General features: G+C 38.5%; 1 protein-coding gene across 3 annotated transcripts in view; it reads left to right on the top strand.

Annotated features, from left to right (window-relative positions):
* AKT1 (AKT serine/threonine kinase 1) overlaps positions 1-20,651 on the top strand; it is a 119,962-nt gene that overhangs the window by 62,139 nt on the left and 37,172 nt on the right. For all 3 annotated transcript variants that reach the window (XM_084631027.1, XM_084631025.1, XM_084631026.1), the window contains exons 4-10: positions 7,316-7,427; positions 12,980-13,127; positions 14,794-14,925; positions 15,102-15,167; positions 16,208-16,276; positions 17,017-17,142; positions 18,935-19,063. In XM_084631027.1, the coding sequence (XP_084487153.1) occupies positions 7,316-7,427; positions 12,980-13,127; positions 14,794-14,925; positions 15,102-15,167; positions 16,208-16,276; positions 17,017-17,142; positions 18,935-19,063 (782 nt within the window). The remainder of the gene's footprint in view (positions 1-7,315; positions 7,428-12,979; positions 13,128-14,793; positions 14,926-15,101; positions 15,168-16,207; positions 16,277-17,016; positions 17,143-18,934; positions 19,064-20,651) is intronic.

The following is a 20,651-nucleotide window of genomic DNA, read 5'->3' as shown; positions in this document are numbered from 1 at the left end:
AAGGTTGTTTTGAATTCTAATCCTGCCCTCCAAAGTGCTTGCAACCCTTCCCAGCAAGGTGTCATCTGCAAACTTTATAAGCATACTCTCAACTCTATTGTCCAAGTCATTAATGAAAATGTCGAATAGTACTGGACCCACGATTGACCCCTGTGGAACCCTACTAGAGTCATTCTCCCAGTTTGACAGTGAACCATTGGTAACTACTCTCTGAGGACAGTTTTTCAACTAGGTGTGCACCCATCTTATAATAATTTCATCTAGACCACATTTCCCTACTTTCCCTGTCAAAGAAGGAAATAAGGTTGGTTTGGCAGGATTTATTCTTGACAAATCCATGCTGGCTATTCCTTATAATCCTGTTATCCTCCAGGTGCTTACCAATTGGTTGTTTAATAATTTGTTCAAGTATCTTCCCTGGTATCCAAGTTAGATTGACTGGTCTATAATTCCCTGAGTCCTTTTTGTTCCCCTTTTTAAATATAGGTACTGTGTTCGCCCTTCTCCACTCACCTGTCCTCCAGGAATTCTCAAAGATAATAGCTAATGGTTTTGAGATTGCTTCAGCTAGTTCCTTAAGTACCCTATGTTGAATTTCATCAGGCCCTGCTGACTTGAATACATCTAACTTATTTAAATATTCTTTAACCTGTTCGTCCCCTATTTTGGCTTCCGTTGCATCTTATTGTCCGCAATTCTTTCTCAACGTCTATCTTCCTCATGCTGATATGCAGTCCGCCCTTCATTTCACCTCACTTCCCACAGCTTTACAAATGGAATCATGCCGCATTTGTTATAAAGAGTGCTCCATTGAGCGTCCCTGCCTGGTAGGCTGGGTAGTGAAGCTCTGCCTGAGGAGCAGCAGTGGGCACTCCATACATTGAGGGGGGAGCTTGCACATCTGGAAGGAGATAGATGCCTTTTAAAGATTAGGTACAAAAATGAATCTCCAATCAGATTTCCTCTAGGGCATCCTGAGGCCTCTTAAAACGCAAAAAGGTTCTTGGGAATTATTGCTCTGTGCCAGCCATTCGCATGACAGACCTGGTACCCATGTGCCCAATAGGTGTGTAGTCACTTATTTTAGGGTGAGATGAGGTTGGGAATAAAAACCAAGCATGTTATCACAAGTTGCATCAGTCCAGAATGACAAGAGAGTGTGTTTGGGGCTTTTGTCTTGCCAAGCCAATCCCAAGAGAGATTTGATTAGTATTTTCACCTCAGCAATGATAGAGCCTATTATGCTTCCCTCTTTATGCTGATTTCTCCTTACAGGTCAGAAAAGTAAAGAAAGCAGCAGAAAGCCATTAAATCCTAGGCTTTGTCTACACTGGTAACTGAACTTTTGTTGTTCAGAGGTGTTAAAAAAAAACACACACCCCCCGAAAGACAAAAGTTTTGCCAATGAAAAGCACCGGTGTAAACTGCGCTTTGTCAGCAGGAGCGCTCTCTTGCTGACAAAGCTACCACTGCTTGTTGGGGATGGAAGTTTTTTGTGGGTGGGAGAGCTCTCTCTTGATGACACAGTGGCTAAACTGAGTGTCTTTTAGTGGCACGGCTGTAGCAGCAAAGCCGTGTCGCTAAAAGGTGCGTAGTGTAGACAAAGTCCTAGACTGTCTTTTCAAGCACTTGATATGTACCCTGAAGATTTTAACACCTTCATTAAGTTGATGCTAACTATATTTTTATGGTAATTACAGAGGAAAGGTCAATGCTAAGGTCTGAAAATGGTGAGCATTACCTCCTTTCTTCTGCTTTTCTTCCATAACTCATTCAGAAGGGGTTAACTTATTCCTTAGTTGAGGGTTCTGAGAATTTTTGGCAGATCAAGCCTGTTGGTCTAGGCATGTATAACAAGCTAATTGTCATGGTATCAGAGTATCTTACAGACAGACACAGGTCCACCATAAGGGGTACCCAAATCTGATCGCTTTCATTTGTCTTGGATTGGAGTCTTAGTCTGTGAAGCATGCTTGTAGTTGGGTAAAGGGCCGTCCAAAATGTATAAAGTTAACTCGGGTTTCCTTTACAAGTATCAGATGAAGAACACAGCCCAAAATACTGTTTTCACTCTGCCAGTGGGATACACATAGCTAGCAGTGGCTCAGGGAAGGTTGATACTAGCAAAACTGGGGACAGGCTTGCCCCAGAGTGTTACATAAAAACTTTTCAATTTGTTTTCAGTAATTTCACAACTCCAAATATTTGCTATTTAGTGAAATTCAACTAAGTGGCTCTTTCTCTGTCAAAAACTTGTGAAATTGCAGATTTTTCATGGCAAAACTACTTTTGCTCAAAAATTACTCTGTTGCTGCCTGAAATCTTCATGTTTTTCACTAGAAAACAGCTCAGTTTTCACTCAGTGGTCTAATCTTCCAGAAGAAAAGGTTTTAAATGAAAATAGGGCCATTTTCATATTTGTAATGAAATGCAAAAACTCAAATATTGAGTATTCCAGTTTTGTTGTGAATAAGTTGCACCTCCTGCTACACATGTGAGAATAACACACTGAAGGAAGGGGGTAGATGGTATTAGAGAAGAGTTTGATTCCCCCCCCCAAGGAAGAATAAATAAGACGGTGGGTCCAATGCTAACCACATTTCTGCACAGTAGATGCAGAAATATAAGTTGCATCTACAGTTTTGCAATCTGCAAGTCCCTCACTACTCTAGGATCAGGCTAGACTCTCATGCTTCAGATGGAATGGGCTTTGATCCCATCACTGTCTGTGAAAGCTTGTCTGAAAAGCCGCCTCTGTAAAATCAGTCTTATCTTTATTTAAAAAAGGAAAAAAAGAAAAAGCCTGCTTCTCTTTTGCCTACTGTACATTTTGAAATCTCCGTTCACCTGTTTGTGTAGTTCAAGGATACAATTTGGAAATTTCCTCCCATAAAATACTTGTTGGTGATTTCAATTTATTCCATCAAAACTAATGCCTAATCCATCTGAGTGTGCAGCTCCAACAGATTTGCAGGGTTGAATCTCTGCTCTTATTGGTAATTTATTTTGTTTTTCCTGCACTACCAAGAGAGATTAGGTAAGAGACCTTCTAGCAAATCAGTGTTCATGTGGATCTTTTCTGAAATAATGTGAAACACCCCAGAGATCATGCAGGCAAATAACAAATAGATTCTATTGCTATGAACAGCTTAGGTTAGTGGAACTCATAGTGATGGTAATCTCTGGGTGTCACGCACATCTCCATATTAGATTATAAACCCTCCTTTAAATGTTATGCATCTGAAAGAGGTAATTTATAGAAAAAATTAACATGGAAATAGAGAAGAGCCTGCTACAAGGAACAGATTATTTTCCTGTCATCAAAATTTGAGTGGACTATGTTCAATATAAGAGGTTTTGTTGCATTTGGTATATGACAACTGCAGACGCCCAACTAAACTATTAGTAGTTTTATGGGCAGGACTGTGCATCTGTGGCCAAGAATTATCAGTGTTCTGGTTTTGCACAAGGTGATCAGATTCCAGTAGATAACTTGATTTTATCAGCGATCTCCAGGGTCCAATGAATTTACATACCTTGCTGACTCTGGGCATAAGGTGGCATTCAGAACTCTGTTCTCACTTGCACCTTGGTATTGTATGATTAGGTCTATCCAGTAGCACAGAGAGAAGGCTTGCTATGAGACATAACATTCCTTATTTGCCTTTTCAAACCATCTCTTCTTCACCAGACTGCTCTTCTTACTGTCTGTCCTTTTAATTTTTCTTTATTAAAAAAAAAAAGTGGGGAGCGAAGGTGTCTTCCTTGACATTATTGGTTTAAAACGTGATGTCATTAAATAGGGAGCAGAGTTTGACACCTTCATCACAAATAATCTGGCTTTTGCTTAAGTGCTAGGGAAGCAAATATTGTGACATTTTAGAAAGTCACTAGGATAATACTAAGTGTCTTTCAAATACAAAATGATCATTTGCATTTGAATGCCTTCGTGTCTGTTCCTGTTAAACAATTTCTCTGTCCTACTTATTTTAAGACCAAATGCCAAGAAAGAATCAAGAGGTTCTTGAGAATAGTTTACATCATTTTTTTTAAACAGGCTGCAGTTTATAGTACAGACTTCGTTGCAAATGGGGAATAGTGGTATGGGTTCATTTGACAGGACTGATTGTTTTTTCTAAGTGTGCAGGTGATCTTCAGCTGATATTGGAGGCATGAGGTTGTTTTCATATCAGAACATAAAAATGTGATATCAGTCATCCATAGTATCATAGGGCCAGTAATAACTTTTTATTTATGGAGTGCTATAGGTGTGCATGATGCTGTACTGACATATAAAAATGGTAACCTGTCCTGAGTAGTTTGTAAAGTACCACAAAGAGCACGGTCAGATTTAAAGATTTTTTTTATTTATTTATTTATTTTAAAAGAGGTATTTCCTGGGTTCATTGATAAAATAAAGTCCAGGAGACTCAGCTATGTCTGGAGGAAATTGGGTAGTAACTTGATTAATTTTTAAAAAATCTGTGTGGTACAGTACTTTAGTGTAATGCAAGTTAAAAATAAAGATTACTGCATTTTGTGATACGTTCTGTTATGATTGAGCAGAGTAATTAGACAGCATATTGTTCACCAAACAAAACACTTCTGTGTGACATATTTGAATTATAGTGGTTATTAACTGACAAATCTCTATTATTCATCTTGCTGCATGCGTTAAAGATTGCTGGATCAGCAAGCTTAACAAATATCAATGGACAGTGCTGATTTAGACGAAATGTGTTGATATTTAATTGGTCCAGTTCTCTGTATTGAAAAGCCTAGCATAGTTTGTTATGCTGAAGTTAAATAGTTAATTTTTGTTTTTATGGTGACTTACAGAAATACTTACTAGCTGAAATTATCTATTCATAGATATCAAGTAGTGTAGCAAGCGGGTCCATGACAAGGACATTGACTAAATACATGTAAAAAAATTTTATTAATAGTCTCTTAAAAATAATATTGAGCTGCAGGGTAAACATAGCAGACAACTCACAATTTTTTAATCTCATTAGCTATAGCCAGTATTATTATTTGTTTGTATTATACAGTAGTATTTAGAGGCCTCAGCAAAGATCAGTGCTCCATTTGTTCAAACGCATAGTCCTTGCTCAAAGAGAATACAGTCTAACTAGACAAAACAGACTAAAAATAGGAGGGGAAACAGGCAAAGAGAGGTAAAGTGACTTGCCCAAGGTCACGCTGCAGGTCAGTTGCAGAGCCAAAGGTAGAACTCATTCCAGAGTCCTATCCACTGGACCATGCTAACTCTTATCATAATATACAGTGTAAACTATAGTTCCTTAAAAGATGGTGGCAGCCACAGGAGCACATGCAGTAGAGGTGGGTGCAGCATAATAAAAGCATAACTGCATCTGTTTGTGGTGGTTCTTTAATGTTCATTTTTCTAGGGAATGAGGAAGTGCTGTTTATCACACTAAAACCTTTCCATGACTCATTAATAAACTTTCTCTTTTCTTATTGCAGTTCTTTAGTAGGACACAGTATAACGTCAGCATGCTATTAAAGAAAAATTAGATTTTCTTGTGATTAAAAAATGCAGATTTGTTGAAAAGCTTATAATTTCAGCAGCAAATGAGGCATGAAATATAGTGCCAAAAATACAGAACCCAAATACCCTGGCAGTAAATATTTTATCTTACAGACAATGTGCTAATTAAAGGCTTGAATTTAAAATGGGACGCTCTAAGTTTTCACAATAATAAAATTTGCCTCACAATGCTAGAGTGTATACTCTTAAGAAAAGAATGGATCCAGAGTGACAGTACACATTATTAAATTGTATCTTACTGAAGGTGGAACCTGTTAGAAGCTTTAGTAGTAAGTAGAGATGTCTTCTTGACTTTTTATAGGGCCTTTTGTTTACTGTGAAGTTAATTTAGAACTTTTGGACCAAATAATAATGAGGCAGTGCTTTCAGAAAGTGCAGAGCAAGAGACTTGATACTGGAACAAGAACAGCTACATTCAACAACTCTTCCCCCTTTTTTTTTTTTTTTTGGTCCTTTTTGTTTTTATTTGGACAATTGGTTGAGGTTTCCATTAGAAGGAGGAACTCTATTATTATTAGAGCTCTGCTGAATGCAATTCAGAAAACTAGGTACAAAAAATGTCTTAAAATAGCCTGAAGATTGCTACTTAGCTGAACTTATTTGAGTTTGTTCAGCTTACAGCAGCCATTCTGCTATTAATGAGGATCAGTGTCGGCCCCAAATTTGAAGGATCTTAAGCTGTCTGTCTCATGAGGAATGGCCATAAAATACCAAATGTGGCTTTGAAAGAAAGAAAAAAAGGGCCACTTTATTCCTAAGAGATGCAGAAATAATTTTCTGAAGAAAGTGCTGTGTGAATGACGGTATAAGGAGTCCACTTTATGGATGTTATGAAATGATCCTTACTTCTGTGGAATTGTTAGTTTAGATTGTGTTGTGGTATCTGCAGGGGTGAAAGCTGTCACCAGAGTTTAACATGGGTGTCTGCACATCCATTCTCTGGGTGTTTTTTATGCTAAGAAGGTGCTTTTCAGAATGCCCCTTTGTGATCTGCCCCTTATAATGATAAGGTAATGAGGACTGGAGGTTCTTTCCTCCAGAGACTGTTTTGTTGATCTTTCTGTTAGCCACAGGGGTCTTTGTAGAACAAGGACTGCAAACACACTCTCTGCTAAAAGAAAAAGAGGACTTGTGGCACCTTAGAGACTAACAAATTTATTTGCGCATAAGCTTTCGTGAGCTATAGCTCACTTCATCCGATGCATCCGATGTAGCTCACGAAAGCTTATGCTCAAATAAATTTGTTAGTCTCTAAGGTGCCACAAGTACTCCTGTTCTTTTTGCAGATACAGACTAACACGGCTGCTACTCTGAAACTCTCTGCTAACTTCTTCAAAGCTATGGGCCTGAGCCTGTGTGACTGAAATTGATGAGGGCTTTGCCATTAACCTCAGTGGATGCAGTAATCAGACCCACTGTGAACTGCCCCTGTCATGTGCTCTGCTCCACACGGTCAGGGGAATGTGGGACCTGAGTTTGGATCTCTTTAGTGGCATTACCCTGTATGGCTGGTCAGCTCTGAAGGCTTTCTAAATAGAACTTGGTTCAAGCAAAGCTTAAATGACTATCTACTGAGCTATTTATTGGTTTCATCAGCATAGCAAACTGTCTTATGTCTCCTAAAGAAGTACTTAGAGATTTCTGTGGCTGATTAATTGCAACAGTTTGCTAGATAAGAATAAAGACAAATGATTATTTAAACCTGCTTATGTACCATGACTTTTTCTTCCTTGATTGTGGTAGAATGCCAGCTGATGAAGACAGAACGACCTAAACCAAACACATTCATCATTAGATGCCTCCAGTGGACCACAGTAATTGAAAGAACATTTCATGTGGAGACTCTAGAGGAGCGGTATGTTTCATTCATATTTAATACATAAACTACTTGCAAAAGCAGATGTGAATGTTCAGCGCTATTAGTGCAGTCCTTGCGAAAGCTCTGATTTCTCAGGTGACATACGTTTAGAATCTAATAGGTTTACGTTTTCAAAAGTACAAATGATCATGGATATCACAATTTTGGGGTGGTCCAACCTGAGAGACCTTTATAAAGGGGCTTGATTTTTCAGAGGATGGGTGCTCAGCCCCACGCGAGTTGTTGATTTCAGGGCTCTCGTTGCGTAAGAAATAAAGGTTCTCCCACCTTGAGATTACAGGGAGAGGTCAGCACAAAGCAAAACAAAAATCCCAGCAGAGTTGAGCTGTCTCCGCCTACTGACCCTTTCTGAGGACACCTTTTTAAGGAACAAATTAGTTGTATTGCTACCACCTGCTAATGGGTTATGTAAATAAGATGATAAAAGTGATGACAAAGAAGTAATATGCTGCTGCCTGAGACTTGTATTTCAGCTGTTGAAGGAAACAGAGCTAAAAGAATGTATCCTGTACTCTGACTAGTGGAGAATTGATCTCTTACCTGCTGAGAGAACAGAATCCCAGCGTAGCTGTTTACAACTACTGGCTGTTTAAATATTTAAATTGCTGTTCAGCTGTTGAATTTAGATTGTTCCCCGGTATCATTGTGGGGTATTTAAAATCCCAGCCCCCCCTTATGTATGACAGGCACAATATTTGTCTTTAACCTCCACATATTTTTACCTGATTTTCTTAGCTTATTTTCTACTTAGTCTTTCATTCATTGATTCCAGTTGGTGTCATATTAATGGCTTATGATTCTGTTATGAGGACATGGGGAGGATGAAAACAAACTAAAGCAAAGAAAAGTAAATTACGTGTTTTCTTTTATCACTTTGTAGCAGATGGTCCCAAAAATGAATGAGACACCGTCCATTTCAGGGAGATGGCATTTCAGTCTTCCTTTCGTCCCTCCCAACCAATTAGAAAGGCTGCATCCAGGGTGGATAAAAATCAATGATTAAAAAAAAAATCCGAAAAATCAGATTTTTTTTATAAAATGCTTTTTGAGGAAAAAGCCTATCTAAAGATAGCTTTAATTAAGATACATTATAGCTCAGAGATATCTCACCATGGAATAGGGATTATACATTCTAATTCTATATGAGTATGAGACAATATATTCATGTAATATTTAAGAAAAGTTTTGTAACTGAGTTCCAATAGTTCGTGGATTAGGGACCCAATTGTATGGGGCTCCCCAAGCTTCTGTATAGATTATTTAGGTTAATCTTTCTATCTACCCAATGGGACTGAGTGCTCAGTCTAGAAGATACCGTCAGAGATGCTTAGTTTTTCAGTTCTCAAATTATGGATTTATATCTCCAGAGGTAACATGCTTAACAGCAAAAATGTTTTAAAATAAATAAATAACATATAGAGGTGAAAAATAAAAGACCTCAATTCTATTGACTCTCTGCAAATTTGTGTACACAGAGTCAATCCCTTACCTCTCTCTAAAAGTGCAAAGTTTCAAAAAGTTGAATGAATAGAAGATTGTTGGGGGCAGAATAGATCTGGACAAGGAGAAGAAGTCTGGAGATAAATGTGAGAAGTGAGGGACATATGCTTTTTTGTTAAAATATTATATCTTTGCTGTTGAAAAAAAAATCCACAATACTTAACATCGTTTTAGTTAAATAGAACAGTTTAAATGTCTGTCTAGTGATGTTCTCCTCCTCATACAGCATGGCAAGAAAATCCTCCAAATATTAATGATAGTTCACCTCCCAATGACTTCATAAATATCTGCTTCAGTTACCTTTGGTAAATGAAATAACCAACTAATCATTCATTCATTTTCTAATATAGCTGTAAAACTAATCAGAAAAGTTTTCAAAATAAGTCACTGTTTAAAAATGAATAGTGTGTACCTTCTAAAAATGAAACCTACATCTATCTCTGAGTTGTGAAGAATATGTATTAAGTTTATAACAACCAACAAGAATGCACTTTTATGTAAAACTATGGTTAAATCAAATCCACCCTGCCTGCATCACAGCCTGGAATGCTAATACTAGTCATCTCTGCAACATACATTTGGAAGATAGTCTGAAGGTACATCAGTGGTGTATCATCATGCGGTGGCATGTAGAATACACACACTGCACGCCCAGCTAGCATGGGTATAAATAGCAGTGTAGACTGCTTAGGTGAGTCGAGTAGAGTGCCCTACACACCTGAACCCCAAGGTATATACTGTATGTGGTGCTCTGGATGCCCATGCAGCGCTTTCCACATCAACACTGCCATTTTTAGCAGTGTAGCATCCTGCTGTTGGATCCTTTTCCTGCTGCATTGCCTGGGGAAAGGCTCCGTCAGCAGGGATCTGCAGTAACCTTTCCCCACTGCCTCCCCACTCCCAGAACCTTTCGCTGCCTTGTGTAGCTATACACTGCACTGAGTGTGGACACAGACTGCCTTTCACTGTGGCTTCTAGCTACACGTAGCCTACATGCCTCCACCAGTGTAGACAGGATCTAAGGGTGAAATCCTGGCCCCAGTGAAGTCAGTGGCATTTCACCCAAAATCAGTAAAAGAGATCTAAAAATAGACTTAAAAGTAGAAGTAGCTTGAATGTCCTTTTATCCTTTAAACCCAAAAGCTGCTTTTAAGAGGGAAATGGAGAAATGTGAACACAAATGGAGGAAGGATGTTTTCTTTGTAATGGTTATTTTTAATGTTTAGAGGTGGGGCATAAAGACAGGCATTCCTAATGTTGAAGAAAAATCTGTGCCTTTGTTCAGAAACTATTATTCCGTGTGCAGATGTGACCACTTGGCATCTCAAGGGCCTCACCTCAAGACTCCAGTGGCTGAGGATCTTCTGAACAAGGGTTGATCATGCAAGTTAAGGTTGCCTGGACAAAATCCACAGGTTTTGCTATCTTCACTCCACATCCCCTCTTTGAGGATAGGCAGATATTCTTCAGACAGAGAATACTAAATTGAACATAATTTGCCTAAAGAAACTAGATAGGACAAGTGTATTATTCAGACAGTGAAAAATTCAAGGTACTGCAAGGCGAGAGTGCGGGGTTTACAAGGAAATGCCGGTACAGCTGCTATGTTTTTAACTAGAATTATATGCCAGATACTCTCTCTTGCCTGGACCTTGTATTTGTTTTTTCCTATTTTATTTTTCAAACTGAAGTTCAGCTGTTTTGAAAGATGTACTTTCTAAAGCTAATTTTTTTCAATGGCCCCTCAAAATGCACCTGGGAAACATATCTCCCCAAATTCTGTGTAGCTGCCTGCAAACTACTTACTCTAGTGTGTTCACTCCAGTGCATATTTGGAGGTGCAGTTGTGGAGGCGTATTTGAAAAATTTGTATGTTATGATGAAGTGGACACAGCAGTATCTGCATCTTAAACATTTTTAACACTTTCTTCTTATTAGGCAGATCTTTTGGATATAATCATGGGAGCCTGTGCTGCAGAGTCACTCTATCCAGAATTTTAGAATTAAATGCTCTTAATTACTTTTCCCTGTCTAGCTGTAGGGGGGGATTTTCCGAAGTATTCAGCACTGGTCTATCTCTGCTCCAATTGTAGTTACTGGGAGTTTACCACCTGTGACTTAGTGGGAGAAGGGTTAGGCCAATGCCAAACACTTCTGAAAATCTTTTGTAAGTTGGATAGTCCTGTGCAGTATTTATGTTGTTGTTAATCGCAGGACATTTCACATGTAGCTGTTTCAATATTGAATAAATAGGTTGCTAAAATGTGGGTGTTGATGTTAATTGGCAGAGCAGTGTCATTCAGCAAAGATTTCTGAAATTCATCAGCTTCTCAGTGGTGTTTCCTTTGGCTTCATTCTGTTCTTTGTCAGGAATTGTGCTGTAAATAAATCTAGAAAATGAAGTCTATGGAAACAGTTTAAAAGGAAGCATGTTCCTGTTTTCAGCTCTATTTTGGCTTCAGTCGGTGAATACTGCTTACCAAGTGCAAATTTTATTTTAAGGACAAAGAAGTGGGCCAGTCCAATAGGTTTCCAGGGCTTTTCACAGCCATTTAGAATATCAAACTTCCATTTTTTGGCTCTTGTCCATTGGTACCAAGAGTTTGGGTGTATTAGGGACATAGCGAGCTCATCTCCTAAGGGCTTGTCTGCAGGCCCGGGTGTGTTAATTAACCTCTCCTAACCATGATCTTTTTCCTAGTGTGTGTATATATTGCAACACCTTTTAACTTGACAGAGCAGGTCAAGATGTCGGCTAGGTTTTTTTATCTGAGTACACCTTCACCTGCTTATTTGAAGTAGAAGGCACTGCAGTTTGTCCAGGGTAGGAAAAAAGTTGTGGCTAGACTGATGTAAATTAATACACCAACTGAATCTCGACCCATTTTTCTAATGTAGGTAAGTGCTCAGTAGAAACCTCATAAGATTCACCAAAAAAACCCAGCACTTTTTCCTTCGCTGTTAATTACCACTTTTGTCAATCTACCGATACCCAAACTTAATCCACTTTATTTTTTGTTTTGGCCTCTCTAGCAAGTTGGGGGTAGGGATGAGGGAAAATACCTGACATGGTTACAGTTACAAACTTAAATAAGCGATTGTTTGTATGCGAATTGTTGTTTTGGTAGACTTGCATTGAAATGAACCAGAATGGCAAGAACATTAACTCCAGTAGCTTCCTACAGTGTAAAATTCCCCACAGGACACTTTCACTGCAATTGGAGTGTCTCCAAAGGAATAGGGGCGCGATACTAGAGCATCCATTGCTGAAACAATGGTGGACACGTTCCTGTAACCTAGTTCCTGTAACCTAGTACCCGCATCTCAGATCAAAAATACTATTTTTGGGGGCGCGGGGGGGGGGGGGGGGGGAGGAGGAATCTCAAAGCAGGCGAGAACAACTGACAAAAGCAGAGATATTTTGTTAAACGCTGTATATTGTATACAAGCATTGCAACACATTTAGTGTCCTCTCTGATAGCCCAAGAACCCTGGGCAGTGTTATCTGGTACTGGAAAACGTATATTCATTTAAAAAATGGCATAAGTGTGTCATGAGTTGTCACTATGTGTCGAACTCTTGCATGTTTTTGTTACAATGTACTGTGAAAAAGTGAGGGTGTGTTAAATAGCTCTGTGCTGTGGAGGTGCCTTGTAGCTTTTTGGCTTTGGCAGGCCTAATGTTGAGATGTAATGTGTGTATCCTTAGACAATGTGTTGCCCTAAAGATTGAATGTGCATTTTAGAAATTTTGCTATATATTGAAGGTCCTAGTTATTGTATTCATATTGCAGGGACTTGAGTCATCTCCTGTTTGTAAAACAATTAATAGCTGTAATAATGGATATATACATTAAAAGCGTTTTTTTGAACACCAACTTTTACATCTAAAAACACATGGGATTTTTCCATTCATTGAACTGGTTTGACATTATCAGATAATCACGCTTTATGTTTTTCTGACTCTTGCTGAGGCAGATGGTAATCTGAGGTCATGAATAACAAATGTCATTGCTTACATTTTCTCAGGGAAGAATGGACAAAAGCCATCCAAACAGTAGCAGACAGCCTTAAGAAACAGGAGGAGGAAATGATGGATTTTAGATCTGGTTCCCCTAGTGATAATTCAGGTGCTGAAGAAATGGAAGTTTCTATGACAAAACCAAAACATAAAGTGGTAAGTTAGTATAGCAGGATCAGTGTTTTTAAAGGGAACCTTGTTACATGTGCACACCTAGCTAATGCCACAGCTCCAAGCTTTGAGTCCAGTGTCAGCTAGTAATCCTTTAGATCCTGAATAATTATAAGAGGAGGAGCACTATTAGGTATACTGAATCCAAGCGAGAGGCAGCCATTAAGACACCCCTCCCCCCATAGCAATATATTTATTTGTGAGAAGATCCTACTCTGTAAATTATAGTAAGGCTTTCTTCTGTGCCCTTGCCCCTCTCACTTCCATTTGTTCCCAGAGTTGTGCCTGTGTTTTGGGAAAATGAACCAAAACAATGAACAGCAAAAGGATCATGCCTGTCAAATTGCATCATTAATGAACATGCACCGTATGCTTTGACGCTTGGTTATGCTACAAAATTAAATTTATACCAACCTGGGCAACTACCCATATGCCACTCTGAACCACGGCTGCCATCAGTTTAATATGACCCCTACTAATTGGGCCCTTAGAATCTTTTCGGAGGGTTCCAGTAGGATGCTGCAGGTGAATTTTAAAAGGACTGGACCTCACTAGCTTGGCTAGTGTGTCATGGAGGTGGTGGAAAGTTTCTCAGCTCTAGTGAGCTGATTCATTCTGAGCAAGGATCGGTCTGAATGACTGTTCAGATCGGGAATAGTCAGTAGGTGGTTCATGGGCCAAATCCAGATTGCCAGATGCATTTGAACGGACCCTGACATCTTTTTATTTACTTCTTATTATCATTGTTGTTTTTGAATTATTTTCTCTGTAGTCTGGACCTTGACTATGTTTTGACCAAGAAATGTGGACCTTGACAAAGAAAATTGAGTACCCCTGGTTTAAATCCTGAAACCAATTGTCCCACACAACCAAAAGTGCAGTCTTGCTTTTGTTAATGCATTTCAAAGTGAACTAAAACAGTCCTTGCAGAGCATACAGTGTGGGAGTAAAGTTCATCATGCTTTCAGGGAGCAAGAAAGCTGTTATCAGGAGCATCTCATAATCCTTTCTAGCAAGGAACTTGTGAGCCCCTGGATACACAGATCTTCTGTCACCCCTTTGGCACTGTCCGTTGAAGATGCTGGAATAGGATCTAAGAGACAAACCCTTTCCTATTTTCCCTCCACCTTTTTTAATAGAAAAACAAACAAGAAAGAGAAAGATAGTCTATGTGCAGTGTGGTTTCTGCACATTTTCTGGCACTGTTCTGTGGGTCACAGCAAAGCTGATCCTCCATAAATATGGGGAGACTTATTTTCATATCAGAACCTCAGAGTGGGAATCAGACTGACAGATCTTTAGAATGAGATGTGGATGGCCTTCCCAAGCTTGCGCACTGACACAGGCTGCGTGAATAAAACACCTATTTTGGCTCTTACCTATTTCATGTGAAGAAATTCTCAGTTACATGGAGGAGAGTTTTTTCTTTATTAAGCAATTCTATGGGTTTGAAGTGTCATATCCTTGGAAGTGTAACAATCCTATTCTTTTTGAAGAACTAGTTTTTTATTTTAACTCTCTAGAAGCAAATCATAAACGGTATATACATCATTTTAACTGACCAAAACAGTAAATTCATCTACTTTAGACAGTATTTACATGTATTATGAAGTTGATCATGACCTATATTTAACTTACATATCTTTAACAGACCATGAATGAGTTTGAATACCTTAAACTACTGGGAAAAGGCACTTTTGGCAAGGTCATTCTAGTCAAAGAAAAAGCAACTGGACGATATTATGCTATGAAAATCCTGAAGAAGGAAGTTATTGTTGCAAAGGTGAGTAAATTAGAACATTCTGGGCCCAGTTCACCCCTGGTGTAACCCTCTAGCTTCTAAAGAGTGACCTCAGGGTTGCAATTTACACTGTGTATGTGACCATGTATTTGTTGTTGTTAATCGAACTCTTGTTCTTTAGTGATTGCATTGATGACTTTCTCTGGGTGGCATTGCAGGATGAAGTAGCTCACACGCTGACAGAAAACCGGGTTTTACAGAATTCGAGGCACCCATTCTTGACAGTAAGTGTTCCTCCTTTTTTAGTACATCTGGTAAGCAAATTGAGCATTGTGACAGCTACGGCTTTCCTCCTTATTATCATGATTATAAAACAAGTCTCACAGGTCTGGGTTTTTAACAGTAAGTAGTGTTTTGGGGTACCTTTATTTTTGGGGTGGACAACTTGCGACGCTTTCAAAGATCCTGATTTTCAGAGGGTAGATGCTCAGCACTTCCTGAAAATCAGAGATGCTTTATGGTGTCTCAGTTTGGGCCCCCAGAATCATTGGTCACTTTTGAAAATATACTGTATGGCATATGTTTGTTTACTTTTTATTACAGAATACTGTCAGAGTTGACAAACCCCAAAATCTGATGCTCGCTTCCTGCACAAGATGTTATTGATTCAAATGTGCCACCAGATTGACATAATTGTTTGTATATAAAAGTATGCTTGCATAAATCAAAATATATCTTCAAAGCAAAGGGCTGCAACTGCCTGGCTTGAAAACCTAGCTGTAAGCCTGGGTTATGACCCAAACAAAATAAATCCAAGGGTGTGGCAAACAAGATGGTGGGACTTGTGATGCAGGAATGCACATGACACAACTGGATGAAGGCACTTCATGACATTTCATCACTCTCCGTGCCTGTTCTGTTTTTTGTGAATTGATGGTAAATGCATATTGACAGAATTTCTCAATCCCCTGGCTGGCTGTCAGCCTGGAGCAGCAGCAGTAGAGAAAGCAGAAGGGACAGAGATATAACTGTCCAATAGTAATATAACCCTTTGACAATTTTTTTTTAATCCATGTGTGTTTTTCCAGAATTGATCCCTACTTTAGTTAAACTCCCATATCTGACCTATATGTTGTTTTAGTAAAACCACCATGGGATCAGTGATGAAGAAATGCTGCTGAAGAACGTATCAGAGAGAAGTTTCTATAAAATATTACAATATAATGTATTTTCTCTCTGTCCCCGTTTCTAAAACTTCACTGAAAGCGCTTTTGTAAATCTTGATATGGGATCTCTGCTAAGTCTTTGTTTAAATTTGTTTCAGGCTTTAAAGTATTCCTTTCAGACACATGATCGTTTGTGTTTTGTTATGGAGTATGCTAATGGAGGAGAGGTAAGGAAACCATGTTAAAAGGCTTTGGGATTTTCCTATATTTTTTTGTATTCAGTTTCATGTTAGGATTTGCTGTCTTTGAGCCCTCATTAACTTACTCATATATATAGCCCTAACTTACATGAGTAGTCCTACATCAGTGGGGCTGTTCACATGAGTTAGGACTACATACATGAGTAAGGATATTCAGGGGTGAGCCCCTAGTTAACAAAAATTATACTAGTATCTTAAAGTCTGTCTTTATTGGTGCAGGAGGTTTATACATCTTGTTGCTGCTTTCTCTACACCATTGAAGCTTTTTGTATTATAATTTCAAAGCACACGGTACTTTGAGGACAGAGCTGTAAATGAAAACACATACTGTTAGACATTTCAGAAGAAGAGAAATCCAATTTATGTCAAATAAGGAATCTCCTGCTTTTAAAGTAATGCAATAAAAATCTGGTTTAATAAGTAACGAGCTAAGAAAATAATTTGATTTGTTTTAGTTGTTTATATATACTGATAAAAATTAATAGTACATCAAATTGTCAAATAGAGCAGCTATGAATTTGAAATATATTATTACACTTACGTTTAATCATTTAATTTATGGTGCAGCTTTTAGAATGTTTCGGAGCACAGCTGTGTCCGGGGGGAAAAAGGTTCCTTTCTGGGTAAATATCTGATTCCAGGCAGGATTGTCTATAACGTATATGAAGTATGTGCATTCTAAATGTAATAAATTCTTGCTGTTGTAGTTGTTTTTCCATTTGTCAAGAGAGCGTGTCTTTTCTGAAGACCGGGCTCGGTTTTATGGAGCTGAGATTGTATCAGCACTGGATTACCTGCATTCAGAGAAGAATGTGGTTTATAGAGATTTAAAGGTACTTAGAAGACTGTTCATTTCATAGGCTATTAAAAATGGGTTTGGACTGTTACAGTTCTTAAAGTCACAGAAGCTGATTACACTTAAATACAATAAATCTATCCACCAAACTTTGTAATAACAGAAATATTACAGCTATATTATTTTTGGCCATGATTGTTATAAGATCTCAAACTAAGCACTTGAATACTCTACTGCTGCAGAAAGCGAATTTTTGGGATTGATTCTCCCCAAGTGTATGGAACCAGTGCCTTGGTAGAATACGAAGGGGCACTCTGTTATTGGGGATGCATCTTCACATGGATATGAAATTAAAGAATTGACCACTTTATTATGAAAAAGACCCTGGTTCTTCTAAGCGATGGAGGGTATTTGTGGTGTCTTGGTCAATGTACACTCTATGTACAAATTCAGACTGTGTGAACATTCTGCTCCCTTGTTCTATTTTTCACTTGCAGTTAAAACTGACTACGTTTTCCTTGGCTTTTCTATTTGAGGGGGAAAAATGAATCATACAAACTTTTGTGTTCTTTCTGATTAAGAATGATGGCTGCATTCCCTCACCAGAAGTGTATGAGACGTGCTATTACTATTCTTTCAGTCCACAGTTCATTTTAGGAGCCATCTAGATGAAAGGCGCTGTGTATATAGGGATGTGGATAAACTGGAGAGAGTTCAGAAAAGAGCCACAAGAATAATTCAAGGTTTAGAAAACGTGCCATATAGCGAAAGACTCAGGGAGCTCAATCTAGTTAATTTACCAAAGAGAAGATTAAGGTGTGACTCGATTACAGTCTGTAAGTGTCTACACAGTGAACAAATATTTAATAATGGGCTCTTCAGTCTAGCAGAGAAAGATATAACAAAATCCAGTGGCTGTAAATTGAAGCTAAACAAATTCAGTGTGGAAATAAGATGTAAATTTTTAACAGTGAGCGTTATTAACCATTGGAGAAACTCACCAAGGGTCATGATGGATTCTCCATCACTGACAATTTTTAAATCAAGATTGGATGTTTTTTTCTAAAAGATCTGGTCTACACATTATTTTGGGGAAGTTCTCTGTCCTGTGTTATATAGGTAGTCAGACTAGATGATCACAATGGTCCCTTTTGGCCTTGGAATCTATGAATATTCAAGCTGTTGTGAAATTCAGTAGGAGTTAAGCGCCTCTCTCTCTGAGGCTCCTTTGAAAACCCCACCCTATAGCATAAGTACCGTCAGCATATAGAGCTTTATTTTCATGAGCTATGGGTAGTGCCATCAGAAATGGATAGTGCCAGCATTCTCTCAGTTTTTATATAATTATCAAATTCTGAGTAAATTTACAGCATATTTACCATGTACAGTGTGCTATTGTAAATTGATCCCTTAGCTTTAAATTGATTCATTGTTTTTGTCACTGCTGCAAGCCTCTGTCAGTATTGAAATGGCCTATGAAAGATGCTCTAAGTAAAAGCAGGGGCGAAGGAGTTTCTTTGTTTTTAAATTTGTGCTTTTGCTGACTGTAACATTTAAGGAGCTTAGATGTAGTATGACTGTTTTCTGTATTCTCACTATATGTATGTCAACTGCCCAATGATCTCAAGTTACTTTTCTGAAGTTATCCCTAAGGGAAATGATGTAAATGTATATTTACATTATATGTGCTTTGGTAGCTAGTATAATTCTTATCCCAGGGTGAACAGGGCTGAAAAGAATAACCTGCAGAAATCCAAGTATTTTACAAACTCACTCAAGTCTATGGATTGTGTATCTAATGACCATTTTAATTTGGATTTTTATCTAAGTTGGAAAATCTTATGCTGGATAAAGATGGACACATAAAAATAACAGACTTTGGGCTATGCAAAGAAGGTATCAAGGATGGAGCAACAATGAAGACTTTCTGTGGCACTCCAGAATATCTTGCACCAGAGGTACCTTTTATTACAGCTATTGTACCTAACTGTATTCTTAAATAAATGCCATTCTTGAGATAGCAGAATTGTTATTTAAATATTTCCTGTACTAACTGCACTGTTTATTTGTAAAAATGTGTATATTTTATTTTATGATATAGATAAAAACCTTTTTATTCATTGTTCTGCAAAATTTCATTAGTATAGAGAAATGTTAAATGTTTTCACATAGGTTATTTTCTTCTGTCTGTGCGTCTTTAAGAAGAGAAAAGTACAGTTCACTTCAGGGAGTATATAAAAAGTTATAATTATATAGCAGGATATATTTTATATTAAATTTTTAAAATTAAATAGCTATAGAAAATATTTTGAATATATTTCAAATCCTTTTAAAAATTAAATGAGTAACTTTTGTGATGGATGTGGAACTGCTCCATATAATAATTTATGAATGCTGTATGTTGATCTGATTACTGGGATGCTCCCTGTATGAATCTATTGGTCTAGTTTAATAGGGGTCTGTAAGAAAGAACAAGCAGGCTGGGGAATAGCATGGCTCAAGACAAGCCACTTCTCAGCAAACCTTTGAGAGACATTTAGAGACAAAGCCAGGACAGGAATGGTCTTGGGAAGCAGAAGATCAAAAGAACTGTGGCAGGATTGAAAAGGAAGACTTGAGGAATGCGCGGAGTGGTGGTTAGGAGGAAGTTGGTCCAGGGGAACCAGATTGAGGGATAGGCATCTAAAGGGGGTATCTGAAGAAGTTACCCTCTTAGGTTATCATCAGAGGATGGTAAGGCTTTAGGTAAGATAGACTGATGTTCTAAAATCTGTTCTTCAAGTGATGTCCCTGTGGGTGCTCCACTTCAGGTGATTGTACGCCCCTGTGCCTCTCGTCGGAGAACTTTTACAGCAGTACCCAGTAGGGCTGCACATGTGCTCTCTTTGTATTGTGCTTGTAGAGGCAGTTAACTAGCTGCCAACCCTCTGTCAGTTCCTTCTCAATCACCCTTGATCCAAGTCAGAGCTTCGGCAGTGCCTCTGTACGACTTACCTTTAAATTTAGGATTAGCTGTGTAGTGTAGTAGATTGAGTAGTTACGTAAAATTTGTTTCCTATCCCTTTTCTTTTTCTTTTTTTCTCCCCATTTTAAAAAAAAAAAATTTTTTTTCTTTGTTTTCATTCACTCCTCTCTGGGATAATTTTATCTGTGAATGCCTGGGTCTCTGGGCTTTCAACGTTGCCTCTCCTGCCGAGAGGCAATTCCAGTCTCAGATGGACATTCCTAGCGTGTCTGCTGCTTGGGGGAAACGCATGTACCTCAGAAGTGCTTTCGTTGCCAAAGCAAGGAGCTTAAACTCATCTTCATGGAGAAATCTCTCTGCCCAGCCTCTGACCTGGGATCACAAACTCCTCCCGATCACCGGTTGCATACCTCGGCTTTGACAGACTTCCCTCACTGATTCTGCACAGGAAGGGCCTGTCTCTCAGAAAAAAAGACGAAGAAGAGAGCTACCACTTCTCCTATGAAAGGAGTCTTGAAAAAGAAGCGTTCACCAACTCTCCCTATCATCAGTACAAACCACGCCACGGCTAAGTACCTACT

The sequence above is a fragment of the Lepidochelys olivacea genome (assembly GCF_965140295.1).
Source record: "Lepidochelys olivacea isolate rLepOli2 genome assembly, chromosome: 6".
Taxonomy (NCBI): Eukaryota; Metazoa; Chordata; order Testudines; family Cheloniidae; genus Lepidochelys; species Lepidochelys olivacea.
Note: the sequence above shows the minus strand (reverse complement) of the source record. Positions and strands in the feature narration are given on the sequence as shown.